The 12,206-nt window shown below is 47.1% G+C and overlaps 1 protein-coding gene across 2 annotated transcripts in view; it reads left to right on the forward strand.

The window, feature by feature from the left end:
- MYL3 (myosin light chain 3) overlaps positions 1-12,206 on the forward strand; it is a 42,128-nt gene that overhangs the window by 18,455 nt on the left and 11,467 nt on the right. For both annotated transcript variants that reach the window (XM_075062157.1, XM_032778903.2), the window contains exons 2-3: positions 458-485; positions 11,604-11,753. In XM_075062157.1, coding sequence (XP_074918258.1) covers positions 458-485; positions 11,604-11,753 — 178 coding nt within the window. The remainder of the gene's footprint in view (positions 1-457; positions 486-11,603; positions 11,754-12,206) is intronic.

The following is a 12,206-nucleotide window of genomic DNA, read 5'->3' on the forward strand; positions in this document are numbered from 1 at the left end:
ATTTTACAGATGGAGAAACTGAGGCAAAGAGCAGTGACTAGTGAAATCATTTAGTCAGTGTCTAGCTTTGGGCATTATGGGCCATTTTTTCAGCGCTAATTGAGTCACCTAAATAAGTGGCCAGATTTTCAAATTTTGATTTCTATCCATCCGGGTGAAAATGGGACATAATTTCAATTTTTTTAAAAAAGCAATCCTTGATCAGAAACAGAGCAGAGAAAGGTGCTGGGCTGATAGTGGTGGGGCCCTATTTCCCTCATCCTATTTCACATTGACCCTCTCTACACAGAGGGTTTCCAAAGGCCCATTGGAAATCCCAGACTGGATCAGACCAGGGGGTCAACCTAGCCAAGTAGCCTTTCTGCAGCAGTGGCCAGCACCATACGTCCGAGATCACAACTCCTGAGGTACCTCAGCACAGGAGCTAATCTGTGGTTTTTTTGTTGCTCTCTTTCAGCTTGAATTCACACACGATCAGATTGAAGGTGAGGAGGATTTGCATCTCTTTCCTGGCAGTGGCGGTGGGCGGAATGAACACAGCTTCTGGAGCTCATAATTCACTTGACTAAGAGGATACTTAATTAATGGCTTTGCTATTTGTGGTATGGTAGCATCTGGTGGCCTCAGCTGAGTGCTAGGTCCTGTACAAACACATAGAAAGTGACAATCCCTGCCCCTTACTGGATAAATAGGCAAGGCAGACAATGGGGGTGGGAGAGAGGGAACAGACAGAGTAGGGAATAGAACCTCACTATCTCAAGTTCCCAGCCAGTGCCTTAGTCACTGAACAAGCTGTCATATCACCCCAGCTTTCTACCCTATAATGCCTGCAGTCCAGCTGGGCGAATTCCATGACAACAGGTAAATGCTCTGGTCATGGCAAGTTCTCTTTAAAAGCCGGGGTACAGAACCCAGAGTAAAAGACACATCATAACTGTGGTTTTCTCTGTGCTTAAGCAAAAGAGAGTTGTCCCTAATTTCACTTCTTGGACCAGATCCTCGGCTGGTGTAAACTGAGGTAGTTTCACTGATTTCAGCTACAGTAAGTTATGTCAGTGGTCATGTTTCTTAGGGCCTGTCTACACTATGGAGCCTTTGCTGGTATAGCTATGCCTGCAGAGGCCCCTAGTGGAGATGCAGTGTAAGCCAACAGACGTGCTGGCATGGCTACACCACCTCCCCATACAACTTTAGCACTTTCTCACCATAGATTCATAGACTCCAAGGACAGAGGAGAGCATTGTGATCATCTTAGTCTGGTCTCCTGTGCAACACAGGCCATAGAATTTCCCCAAAATAATTCTTAGAGTAGCTCTTTTAGAAAAACATCCAATCTTGATTTAAAAATAGTCAGTGATGGAGAATCCACCATAGAATCATAGGACTGGAAGAGATCTCGAGAGGTCATCTAGTCAAGTCCCCTGCATCCTTGACTCTTGGTAAATTGCTCCAATGGTTAATTACTCTCACTAATAAAAATGTATACCTTACTTCCAGTTTGAATTTGTCTAGCTTCCACTTCCAGTCATTGGACTGTGTTAGACCTTTCTCTGCTAGACTGAATATTTGTTCCTTATCTAGGCATTTATAAACAGTAATCAAGTTACCCTTTATCCTTCTGTGTGGTAAGGTTAATTGAGCTCCTTGAGTCTATCACTACAAGGCATGTGTTTCATCCTTTAATCATTCTCGTGGCTCCTCTCTGAATTCTCTCCAATTTATCAACATCCTTCTTGAATTGTGGGCACCAGAACTGGACACACCGCTCCAGCAGCGGTTGCACTAGGGCCAAATACAGAGGTAAAATCACCTCTCCACTCCTACTTGAGATTCTCCTGCTTGTGCATCTCAGAATTGAATTAGTTCTTTTGATCTGAATGGGTATGTCTCTGCTGCAATAAAAACCCATGGCTGGCCCATACCATTGCAGTTAAAGAGCCCCTTAGCCGAGCCCCTTAGACCAAATCAGCTGGCACAGGCCAGCAGCGGGTGTCTTAAAGCAACATAGACACACCCTCAGTCACACTTAACGCTCATATTCAGCTGATTATCCATCATGTCCTCCAAACCTTTGTCAGAGTCACTGCTTCCCAGGACAGAGCCCCCCTCCCACTCCCATCCTGTAGGTATGGCCTAGTTGAGTCTACATGGGTTTTTTTGCCAGCAAGCTATATCAGCTGGGCTGTATGTGATTTTTTTCACATTCCTTGCTGCCATAGCTGTGCTGGCATAACTTTGTAGTGTAGACTAGGCCTGTGTAGCAAACAATTGTTGAACTGTCCCTCTCTCCTTTTTCTCTTCCTCACTTTGATGGCTAATTTTGTTTGGGTCCAGATCCTTCCACAGCAGTCCCCTGGCTGTGTGTATGTACAGTGTCTAGCACATTGGTGCCTTGCTACGTGGTGGGGCGAGTAGTGGTCTATGTCAGAAGCAATTTACAACATCCCTCCACCCCAGACCATCTCAGCGGCTCCAACCTGTGAAGAGGAGTGACAGAACCAAGGCTCTACCAGTGCCCCCCCCCCTTGTTCTGGGCAGGGAGTAAGCAGGTGCGTAGCACCTTCTGGCCCTTGTGCTGCTGGACTCAAGAGCTGGGCAGACCCTGCAGGGCTGCAAGAGAGACTGACTTCCTTGGACAAGTCATCATCTAGCATGTAAAGCAGGGGTGAGGCGAGCCCCCTGGTGGAATCTGGAGAAGTGACCATTGATGGTACTTGGCCACATGGTTGGCCTGGTGACTCTTGGTTGCACGGAGACGCTGCAGAGGGGAACAGAGAATTTCCACATGGCTGTTCCTTCAGAACAGTAAGTGGGTTTTTTAGTGCCATTGCTTGTCCCGTTGATTGAGGTTAGCTTGTTTATCCCACAATGACCAACCCTTTCTTTCTCATAAGCCATGCACATCTCCTCCTCGATCTCACAGCACTTGATCCCTGAGCCATGTCCACCCTGTTCTTACCACGCCAGCCATAGATACGCTGCACAATCCACTGAGGGGAATAGTCCTTTAATTTCCTCCTTGATGAAATTAAGACACATTCCCAAATGGCTCTGCAGTGCTTGGCAGAGGATTGAAAATCACACATCGTTTGGATTACAGACACGCAAAGCAGAATTATTACATTAAGAACAACACAAGCGCCCCAATGAGAAAGAATAAAAATCACCCGATCTAACCATATGTCCTTTCTTAAAAAAAATAACAACCAGCCCTTCTTTGCCTTTGAAAACTTTTCCCTGAGTTCAATTTGGATTTAATCTGTTGCAGCTACATAATGGAACTCAGGGCATTTATTTTATTTTAATTTATTTCATTCGAAGGAAAATGTCAAGTTCAATTTCCTAGCTGGCCACCCCGATCCCAGAAACCGACACAGAAGCTGATCTCATGCGGTGCTGCAAATACCATATGCTGTAGTTGGCTGCCAGTAGCTCCGCACCCGACGTGTCGTTTGTATAGACATAATTGATGTTTTGTGGTTGAACATCTGATGGGGTTTTTAACAGGTTCTCAAATGCTTGAAAGGTAGAGCTGACAAACTGCTTCTCGGCACAGGGAAACCTCGCCTGTGGCTAGGGGACCACAGGCTGGTTGAAGGGAAGGAGAATAGGTTTCTTACTTTGGAGGGTTTTTCTGATCCAGGATGTACTGTATTCATGCCTTTTGTCTTGAGCCAGAGGTTCTGCCACTGATGTACTGCACAGCCTTGGGAAAGTAATTTTACCATCTGTGCCTCAGTTTTCCTTCTGACAATAATAGATCATTTTAAAAAAAATAACTAGAGATTCCAGGTGCATCCGTTTCTGGGGTTCAGACTGTGTGGCTTGACGCACAGAGCCACTCTGCTCCCGATGAGATGCTGCACCAAAGCCCATCCCAGAGAGCTTTCCACAAAGGGTAAGAGAAACACCCCATGTCTTCGGCAATAGTTCCTGTCTCACTGAACACAGCTGCTGGCATCCAGGGTTGTATGTGAGCAAATGCTGAATTCACAGGGCCACATTCTAAGCTGAAGCCGACCCCCTTGCACCATTTCAGTGGCACAAAGGGGTTTGAAATCAGCTGAATCATCCCTAAAAGGAGATTCCCCTAAGGTGGGAGAGTCCCTTGTTGGATCCTATTTTCTGTCCCCTTCCACTGCCCCAATGGCCCTTGGTATAGGGGATATGTAGGGGAGGGTAGAGGAGAGGGCATGGCTGGAGCACGGCTGTACTCTGCTGACGTTCAGCCAGGAGAGAACCTCTGGAGACCAGAGATAGATGGTGTATTTTGGAGTAGCCCTAAGGCTGCTGTAAAGTGCAGCAGGTCCAGGGCTGATATAGACCATCCCTGGAATCAGGGAACAATTCCCATCTCCTTCGCAGCCACTCCTCCCCCAGCAGTTGCACCCACAGGCTACCAGGCAGAGCTGAGCATCCATGTTTGCCATATTATCTAGAGCAGTGGTCCCCAACCTTTTTGTGGCCAGTAGCACATCCATGTTTTCAGAAGAGTGTGGCAGGCACCAACAATTTTTCAAGACTTATTTTGTATTTGTACATTAAATAATACAAAAATCATCATGTTTAATATTACATAATATATGAATCCAGAGAGAAGAGAGAAGCCACGAGGACAGAGAACACTGGTGCCCGCAGCCTGCAGCCCCAAAGTTCTCTGTCCCTGGCAGGTGTGGGGCTGCAGCTTGTCTCCCCTGCTGGGCACTAGGTGAGTCTCGAACCTGCCAGGAACAGAGAACACTGCGCCCGCAGCCTGAGTTCTCTGTCCCCGTCAGGTGTGGAGCCATGGCTTCCCCCCCCTTCTAGGCACTAGGTGGGCGCACACAAATGCCCTGGCGGGTGTCATGGTGTCCACGGGCACCACTTTGGAGACCACCGATCTAGAGACAATTTCAAAGTGGGACCCACAGGCAGCGAACATGTCAGCTCATGCGGCCATGAAGTGCCACACACCCCTCCGGCACTGCATCAGTGTGCGTTACCGAGGGGAGGAAGAACACTACAGGACAGCAAATATCTCAGCCCACGCCAACTCCACTCGTGATGCTTCTGCATAACATGGTGTGTGTGCTGCGAGGGTACTGTCAGCAAAAGCACCGGGCGGTAAAGACATCACATACTGAATGAGCTGAAAATACTGCCTGTCTGTCCGGTCTTTGGTGCAATTCCTTCCTGACCCTCATTGTGGACTAGAGCCCTGAAGTTATTGGCAGTGGGTGTCTTTCCATTGATTTCAATCAGTTTTAGATCAAGCCCTGATCTTTCCCTGCTCCCTTCTGGGCTCAGCATAGGAGCTTCATCAAAGGCGATCCCTGGTTCTTTTTCCCTTTGCGTAAGGAGTCATCTGCAGCAAGAAACTGATGGGAGCAACCTAGTCGGTTTGATTTTGCAGGAGGCAGAGGGAGAGCAAGTGGAGGCGTGATGAGCTTCCCCCCCAGTGAAGCGGAGTGCGGTTACTGCCGCTCATCCTGCTACTGCAGGGAGAGGAGAGACCAGAGGGATGGGGTGAGGAAGAGCCCCGAAATGAAGAGTGCCCAGGACGGAGGAGAAATATGGAGATGGGGAAACGGAGAGAGGCCTGTCCCATGGCTGTTTGGTCCGGTCAGTCTAAGACACTGGATAGATCATGGGAACCTCAGCAATGTCTTCTGGGGGGTGTTTTTGTGGAAGTTTCCAAATCATAGCAATGCCGAGGGGACTAATGGAATCAGAGCAGAGCTGCTTTCCCACAATGCAACAGCCCTTCCCTCCCGCCTTTCCCCCGAGCAACGCACGGCAGCATTGGCCCAAGGTCTGCGGTGGAACTCAAAGCCACAGCTTTGTGAATGCTCCTGAATGAGCCAGACGGAGGTCAGAGCTCCTGCTGACAAGGACTTTCGAATAGTTAAGGACAGGCCAAAGCAAACGAGAGAGAAACACTACGAGCAAAACCCCGCATGTTTGTTCAGCTGCAGCTGGGCAAGGGCTGCCACAGCAGCAGGCTAGAGCAGCCGCTTTCACCTTCAGCCCATGGTGACATAAAGGCCCTGATCCTCGGACAGGTTTGCAGCAAATGAAGTGGTGATAACCAGCCAGGCTGGGGAGAACCTCATTCTTGGCAGCAAAGAGTGGAGGAAACAGACAGATTGTGCCGTGTCTGGTGTAGAATCTGAACAGGTGTCTATCCCCAAGTTTTTCTCTTTCCACGTCTGCTTTCCAGAGGCATCAATTTGTTTCTCTCCAGGCAGGATGATAAAAGGGCATTTTGCTTTCTATCTCAAAGGCCGTGCATTATTAAGAGGCTGAGATGTCTAATTGGTCAGAGCACAGAAGGAGCCTCTTTCTGTCCCTGGCAAACCATCCAAGTGCAGGAGTTTAGCCAAGACCAATCTATGACAGTCCCTGATCTAGTTCTGTGATTCTCAGGCTGTGGTCTGGGTGTGTCACTGCAGGTGAAGAGATGAGATTGTAACCTCCAGCAGTCATCAGCGTTTGAATCTAGCGCCTTTAGCATGGACCCCCACCGCGGGAACTGAAGGAGTAACTCTTTTAGCTGGCAGCAGTAGCAGGCTGTTATCCTCAGCATGGTGCAGCCACTGGAGGGGGACAGAATCCGCACTTTATAAGCATGCCCCAGGATCATAATGCCCTCTAGTGTGTGGCCTGCTACTTACACCTAAGGGAGTTTATCGTTAGCCTGTGAGACGGGCGCTGAAAGTGCCAGGTTCAATCTGCCCTGACAACATATTGTGCCTGTACATATGTCACCCTGGGTTGCTACAGACGAGCCGCTGGAGGTTTACAAACTAAATGGTTTTGAAAGCCAAGCACACACGGGTTGGGATGGTAAAGGAGAGGCGAGGCCAAGAAAGGACGGTTCTCTGGTGAAAGGGCTGCTTCTTGGGAAACTGATTTAGTATCAAGTTATTGGGCCAGATTCTCATTGAGTCGAAGGCTCCTGTGGAAAGGGTCATTTACATTCACATCAAGGTCCCTTTACGCTGCCAAAGAATATAAAGGGGCCTTTGGGTGAATCAGGTCCAATAAGCTAGCAGTCAGTTAATAACAAGGACAGGCAAATCTAGAAAATCCCCAATGGCTGGAGATGGGACACTAGAGAGGGAGGGCTCTGAGTAACTGCAGAGTATTCTTTCCCAAGTGTCTGGCTGGTGGGTCTTGCCCACATGCTCAGGGTCTAACTGATCCCCATATTTGGGGTCAAGAAGGAATTTCCCACCATGTCAAATTTGCTGAGACCCTGGCAGGGAGCAGGGGGGTATCTTCATCTGCACATGGCTCATGAGTCATTTGCAGGTTTAAACTAGTGTAAATGGTGAATTATCTGTAACTTGAGGTCTTTAAACCATGCTTTGAGGTCTGCAGTAACTCAGCCAGAGGTTAGGGGTCAATTATAGGAGCACATGGGTGAGGTTCTGCGGCCTGCAATGTGCAGGAGATCAGACTAGATAATCATGATGGTCCCTTCTACCTGTAAAAGTCTATGAGAAAGATCCTCTAACCCCTCAATCCATGCCCCAGACCCTGGTTCCAGCTCTGATCGCTTGTGGAGACTTTTCCACCTTTGTATGCCAACAAAAACAGTCACCAGAAATGTGTCTCGTGTCAGGAGAAGTAAATGTTGCCAAAGAATTGGTTTTATACCCACCTTGCACCCATTGTGCTTGGGTGCATGATCAAGCAGGTACTTCCCATCACAGCCTGCTCCTAATTCCATCTCTCTTCCACTTCCTAGCGCTTTGTGGGCTACGGGTCAGAGGATGAGCCCCTGATGCTGGTGAGCAGTTATTCACACGGGCGGTCTCATGGCATCCATGCTCACCAACCTTTAGGCTCCAGTTCCTTCACCAGTGGTGGGGCTCAATGCAAGAATGAGGTTCTCTGGCCTGTGTGATGCAGGTCCCCAGGCTGGATGATCACAATTGTTACTCTAGCCTTAACAGCTACACATTTCTGAATCTGGCCCTTAGTAGAGCTATTATTCCTCTCCTGTCTGCCTTTCTTTCCCCAGTCTGCATCTCCTGGAAGTCTGGCTAGACTAGATTTCCTTAGCCCTCCCTGGATCCTGTTTCATTCCTTTATTCATTAGTTTTGCATGCAGAATTTTGCTCACTTCTCTTCTCTCATTTTTTATCACCTTTCTCCTTTAATTCCATTTTTTCATTCTTTCCACTGGTGTCTCCCAGCAGTTTTCTCTTTCTTTTCCTCTCAGTCCCTTCCTCCTCCACTTTCCTTTTTCCTCCTGCATCATTCTGCTTGTTTCTACACCCTACCCTTTCCTTCCACTGCTTCATTCTGCATCCCCTCTCTCCCTTCCTAGATATGCACAGTCTTTCTTTCTCTCCCTGTGTCTCTCTTTGTTTTTCTCTTCCTCTCTCTCTTTCCCTCTCCTGGGCATTGTTCCCATCGACAGGGCAGATGCCAGATCCCCTGGGAATGATTTAATACAGCCTGGGGCCCATCTTATGGTACTGGATAGAGAACGTCATAGTGAGTGGTATTCAAATGAACATAAGGACATAAGAATGGCTGCACTGGAGGTCCATCCAGCCCTGTCTTCTGACAGTGGCCAATGCCGGGTGCCCCAGAGGGAGTGAACCTAACAGGTAATGATCAAGTGATCTCTCTCCTGCCATCCATCCATCTCCACACTCTGACAAACAGAGGCTAGAGACACCATTCCTTACCCATCCTGGCTAATAGCCATTAATGGACTTAACCTTCATGAATTTATCCAGTTCTCTTTTAAACCCTGTTATAGTCCTAGCCTTCACAAGCTCCTCAGGCAAGGAGTTCCACAGGTTAACTGTGCACTGTGTGAAGAAGAAATTCCTTTTATTTGTTTTAAACCTGCTGCCCATTAATTTCATTTGGTGGCCCCTAGTTCTTATGTTATGGGAACAAGTAAATAACTTTTCCTTATTCACTTTCTCCACATCACTCATGATTTTATATACCTCTATCATATCCCCCCTTAGTCTCCTCTTTTCCAAGCTGAAAAGTCCTAGCCTCTTTAATCTCTCCTCAAATGGGACCCATTCCAAACCCCTAATCATTTTAGTTGCCCTTTTCTGAACCTTTTCTAGTGCTAGAATATCTTTTTTTGAGGTGAGGAGACCACATCTGTACACACTATTCGAGATGTGGGCGTACCATGGATTTATATAAGGGCAATAATATATTCTCAGTCTTATTCTCTATCCCCTTTTTAATGATTCCTAACATCCTGTTTGCTTTTTTGACCGCCTCTGCACACTGCGTGGACATCTTCAGAGAACTATCCACGATGACTCCAAGATCTTTTTCCTGACTCGTTGTAGCTAAATTAGCCCCCATTATATCGTATGTATAGTTGGGGTTATTTTTTCCAATGTGCATTACTTTACATTTATCCACATTAAATTTCATTTGCCATTTTGTTGCCCAATCACTTAGTTTTGTGAGATCTTTTTGAAGTTCTTCACAATCTGCTTTGGTCTTAACTATCTTGAGTAGTTTAGTATCATCTGCAAACTTTGCCACCTCACTGTTTACCCCTTTCTCCAGATCATTTATGAATAAGTTGAATAGGATTGGTCCATTTCCAGCAGTTGTCTTGGGATTCAGGACCTCTCACCACGCTGTGGAAGCCCTGAGAAAGCTTAAGGGCAGGCCTGAACTTGATTTGCAACTGGGCCTCTTGCAACATCTTGTAATAGGACATGATGCACCAGAGTCACCTGCAGCTCTGGTGGTTTCTTTATCCTAATGAGAATGCACTCTTACCAGAGCACAAGGTCTAGGGCTTTGGGGGATCGCTTGTGTCCCTCTTTCTGAACTCAATGGCGCACCCAGTTGCCCTCAAAGCAGTGAAACCGGGGGTGCTCTTCCCTCCTTTGTGTTTAAGTTAGCAATTAAACCACTGGCAGACTCAGTGGATATATTATTATGACTAATTGCTACCTACATTCTCAGCATGAATAGCCTGCATTCTTCTCCCCCGTCCAGCCATTAAGGAATCAGGTCCCAAAGAAGCCAGAAATACACCGTCCAATACATATCCATTGCCAATGCCAGTTCAATCCATTCCCAGTCCAACCAGGAGAACTTGTGACAATGGGTGTATTACACATCACTGACTGCCTGGGCTTTTCTTTCCAATTTGAAATAACAGATCTGGATGGTAACATGGCACTGACCACGAGGTTATGTATTTATCGGTGCACTACAAGGTCTTCGCATTAACAGCGAAGCAAGGTTCATGCAGGAACATGAAATAGGTTTGACAGTTCTAGTGTTGCAAAGTCGTTTCCCCATCATAGAGCAGAACATTTCAAATCCACCAGCCAGTACAGCTATCACTCTTGAAAACGTTTTGTGGAGGTTAATTGAACAGATATTTTCACCCATGAAGTTATTCACTGATTTCAAGCTGCCCCGACAGCAGCTAGAGTAGCCTAGAGGCTGCTTTTGATTATGACAACGGCTTACGGTCCCTAAGAGACCATATGCCAACTGTGTATTGAAGTAGCGGAGAAGGGAGCTCTGTCCTGCTATGCCCTGCATGCCCACTGCCTGCCTCTGCCTGTCTCCGACACACGCCCTATGCTGTAAAGGTGACTTGTTGGTACAGGAACTGACTCCTACCAGCTTTACGCTAAATGAGAATTCCCTCCCAACTACAGCCAAACTCTGGCTCCATTGTGCTACTCAGCTACTCCTTTGTGCTGCTCAGAATCTAGTCCTTAACTTTTAAGACCTACACGACTTTCTGATTCCCAGAGCTTTCAAATAGCAACACCGATGCTCCCCGTTGTACCGTTGCTTCATCAGATTGCCAAGAAGCAAGCTTCCTAGTCGGTTGCTAACTACTATTACATTGGTCATCTTTAGCAGTCAATTCTCACTATATGTTCCCTTAGGTTGAATTCTTTCAATCATCATTCAGTCATTATGGTCAATGGGCTTTTATATGAGCAGGGACTGTAAGTGAGGCCATTACATTAGTTACTGACAATACCTCTTGAAGGGGCTGTATTATCATTAGTCGCCTCAAGTGTCAGAGGTAGAGTTCGCCCTGAATAAGCACTACAAAGTTTTGGGGGTTGATCCACACACTGGCAGTACGTGTCAAGAGAGCATTCACTACAAGATAACAGCCTACAAATGCTACCAGCTAGTAGAGATGCTCCTTTAACTCAGATGGAATAGAAAGCTCCTGTACTGTAAAACCCTACTGATGACTCACGTAGAGGATTGTTACCCAAGCAACTAACATGTACAGCTGCTATTGAAGTCAATGAGAGGTCTGGGCCATGGAGAGCATTCTCATTGGTCTGCATAGCTCTCAAGGTCTGACTTTCCCGTGAGCTTTTCTGTATTTCCCCTGAGTTGGAAATACCACAAGAAGAACTGTTTGACCTGTTTAATTCCATTCCTGTTTGGAAGCAGGAAGGGTGGTGAAGGAGGAATGCAAACATATTAGACAACAACAATGCTAATCATCTCTTCCAAATTGCAAAACTAAAGGTTCAGGGTCAGGCTGAGTGAGAGTTTGGGGGGAAGGCTCAGGTTGGCTATTACTTTATCTCTCTCTCTCTGTGTGTTTTTCTCTTTGTGTCTCCCAGAATTTAAGGAAGCCTTTTCGCTCTTCGACAGAACTCCTAAGTCTGAGATGAAGATCACATATGCACAGTGTGGAGATGTTCTGAGGGCTTTGGGGCAGAATCCAACCCAAGCTGAGGTCCTCAAAGTCCTTGGCAGACCCAAACCAGAAGGTCAGTGACCCTCTTTCTGTTTGTTTTCAGTGAGAGATCTCCAGGAGTAAATTGTCAGGCCAATCGGATCGTGTCTCTCTCCTTTGGTGGAAAGATTGATTGAAATTAACATAACAACCTGGAACAGCCTCCTCCGTGGCTCCAAGTCAATCAGGGGCAATGAGAAGCGATGGTCATATGGTCAAGGCACTTTAGCGGAATCTGGGGTCTCTGAGCTCAATTCCTACCTCAACTGTGCCCTTCCTGGGCAAGTCACTTAGGGCTAAATGCTCAAAGGGAATTAGGTGTGATGCTGAGCATCATAACAACTAACTTCTAGGTACCTGGAAAAATCACGGTGATTCTCAAAGCCTGAGTTAGGCATCTAAGCTCCTACACAATGAATGGGAAGACATAGGCACCTTGCGCTGTCATTCACCAAAGCCACCACACTAGGTGGGCAGCTGCCTAAGC

Source organism: Chelonoidis abingdonii, chromosome 2, assembly GCF_003597395.2.
Source record: "Chelonoidis abingdonii isolate Lonesome George chromosome 2, CheloAbing_2.0, whole genome shotgun sequence".
Lineage (NCBI taxonomy): Eukaryota > Metazoa > Chordata > Testudines > Testudinidae > Chelonoidis > Chelonoidis abingdonii.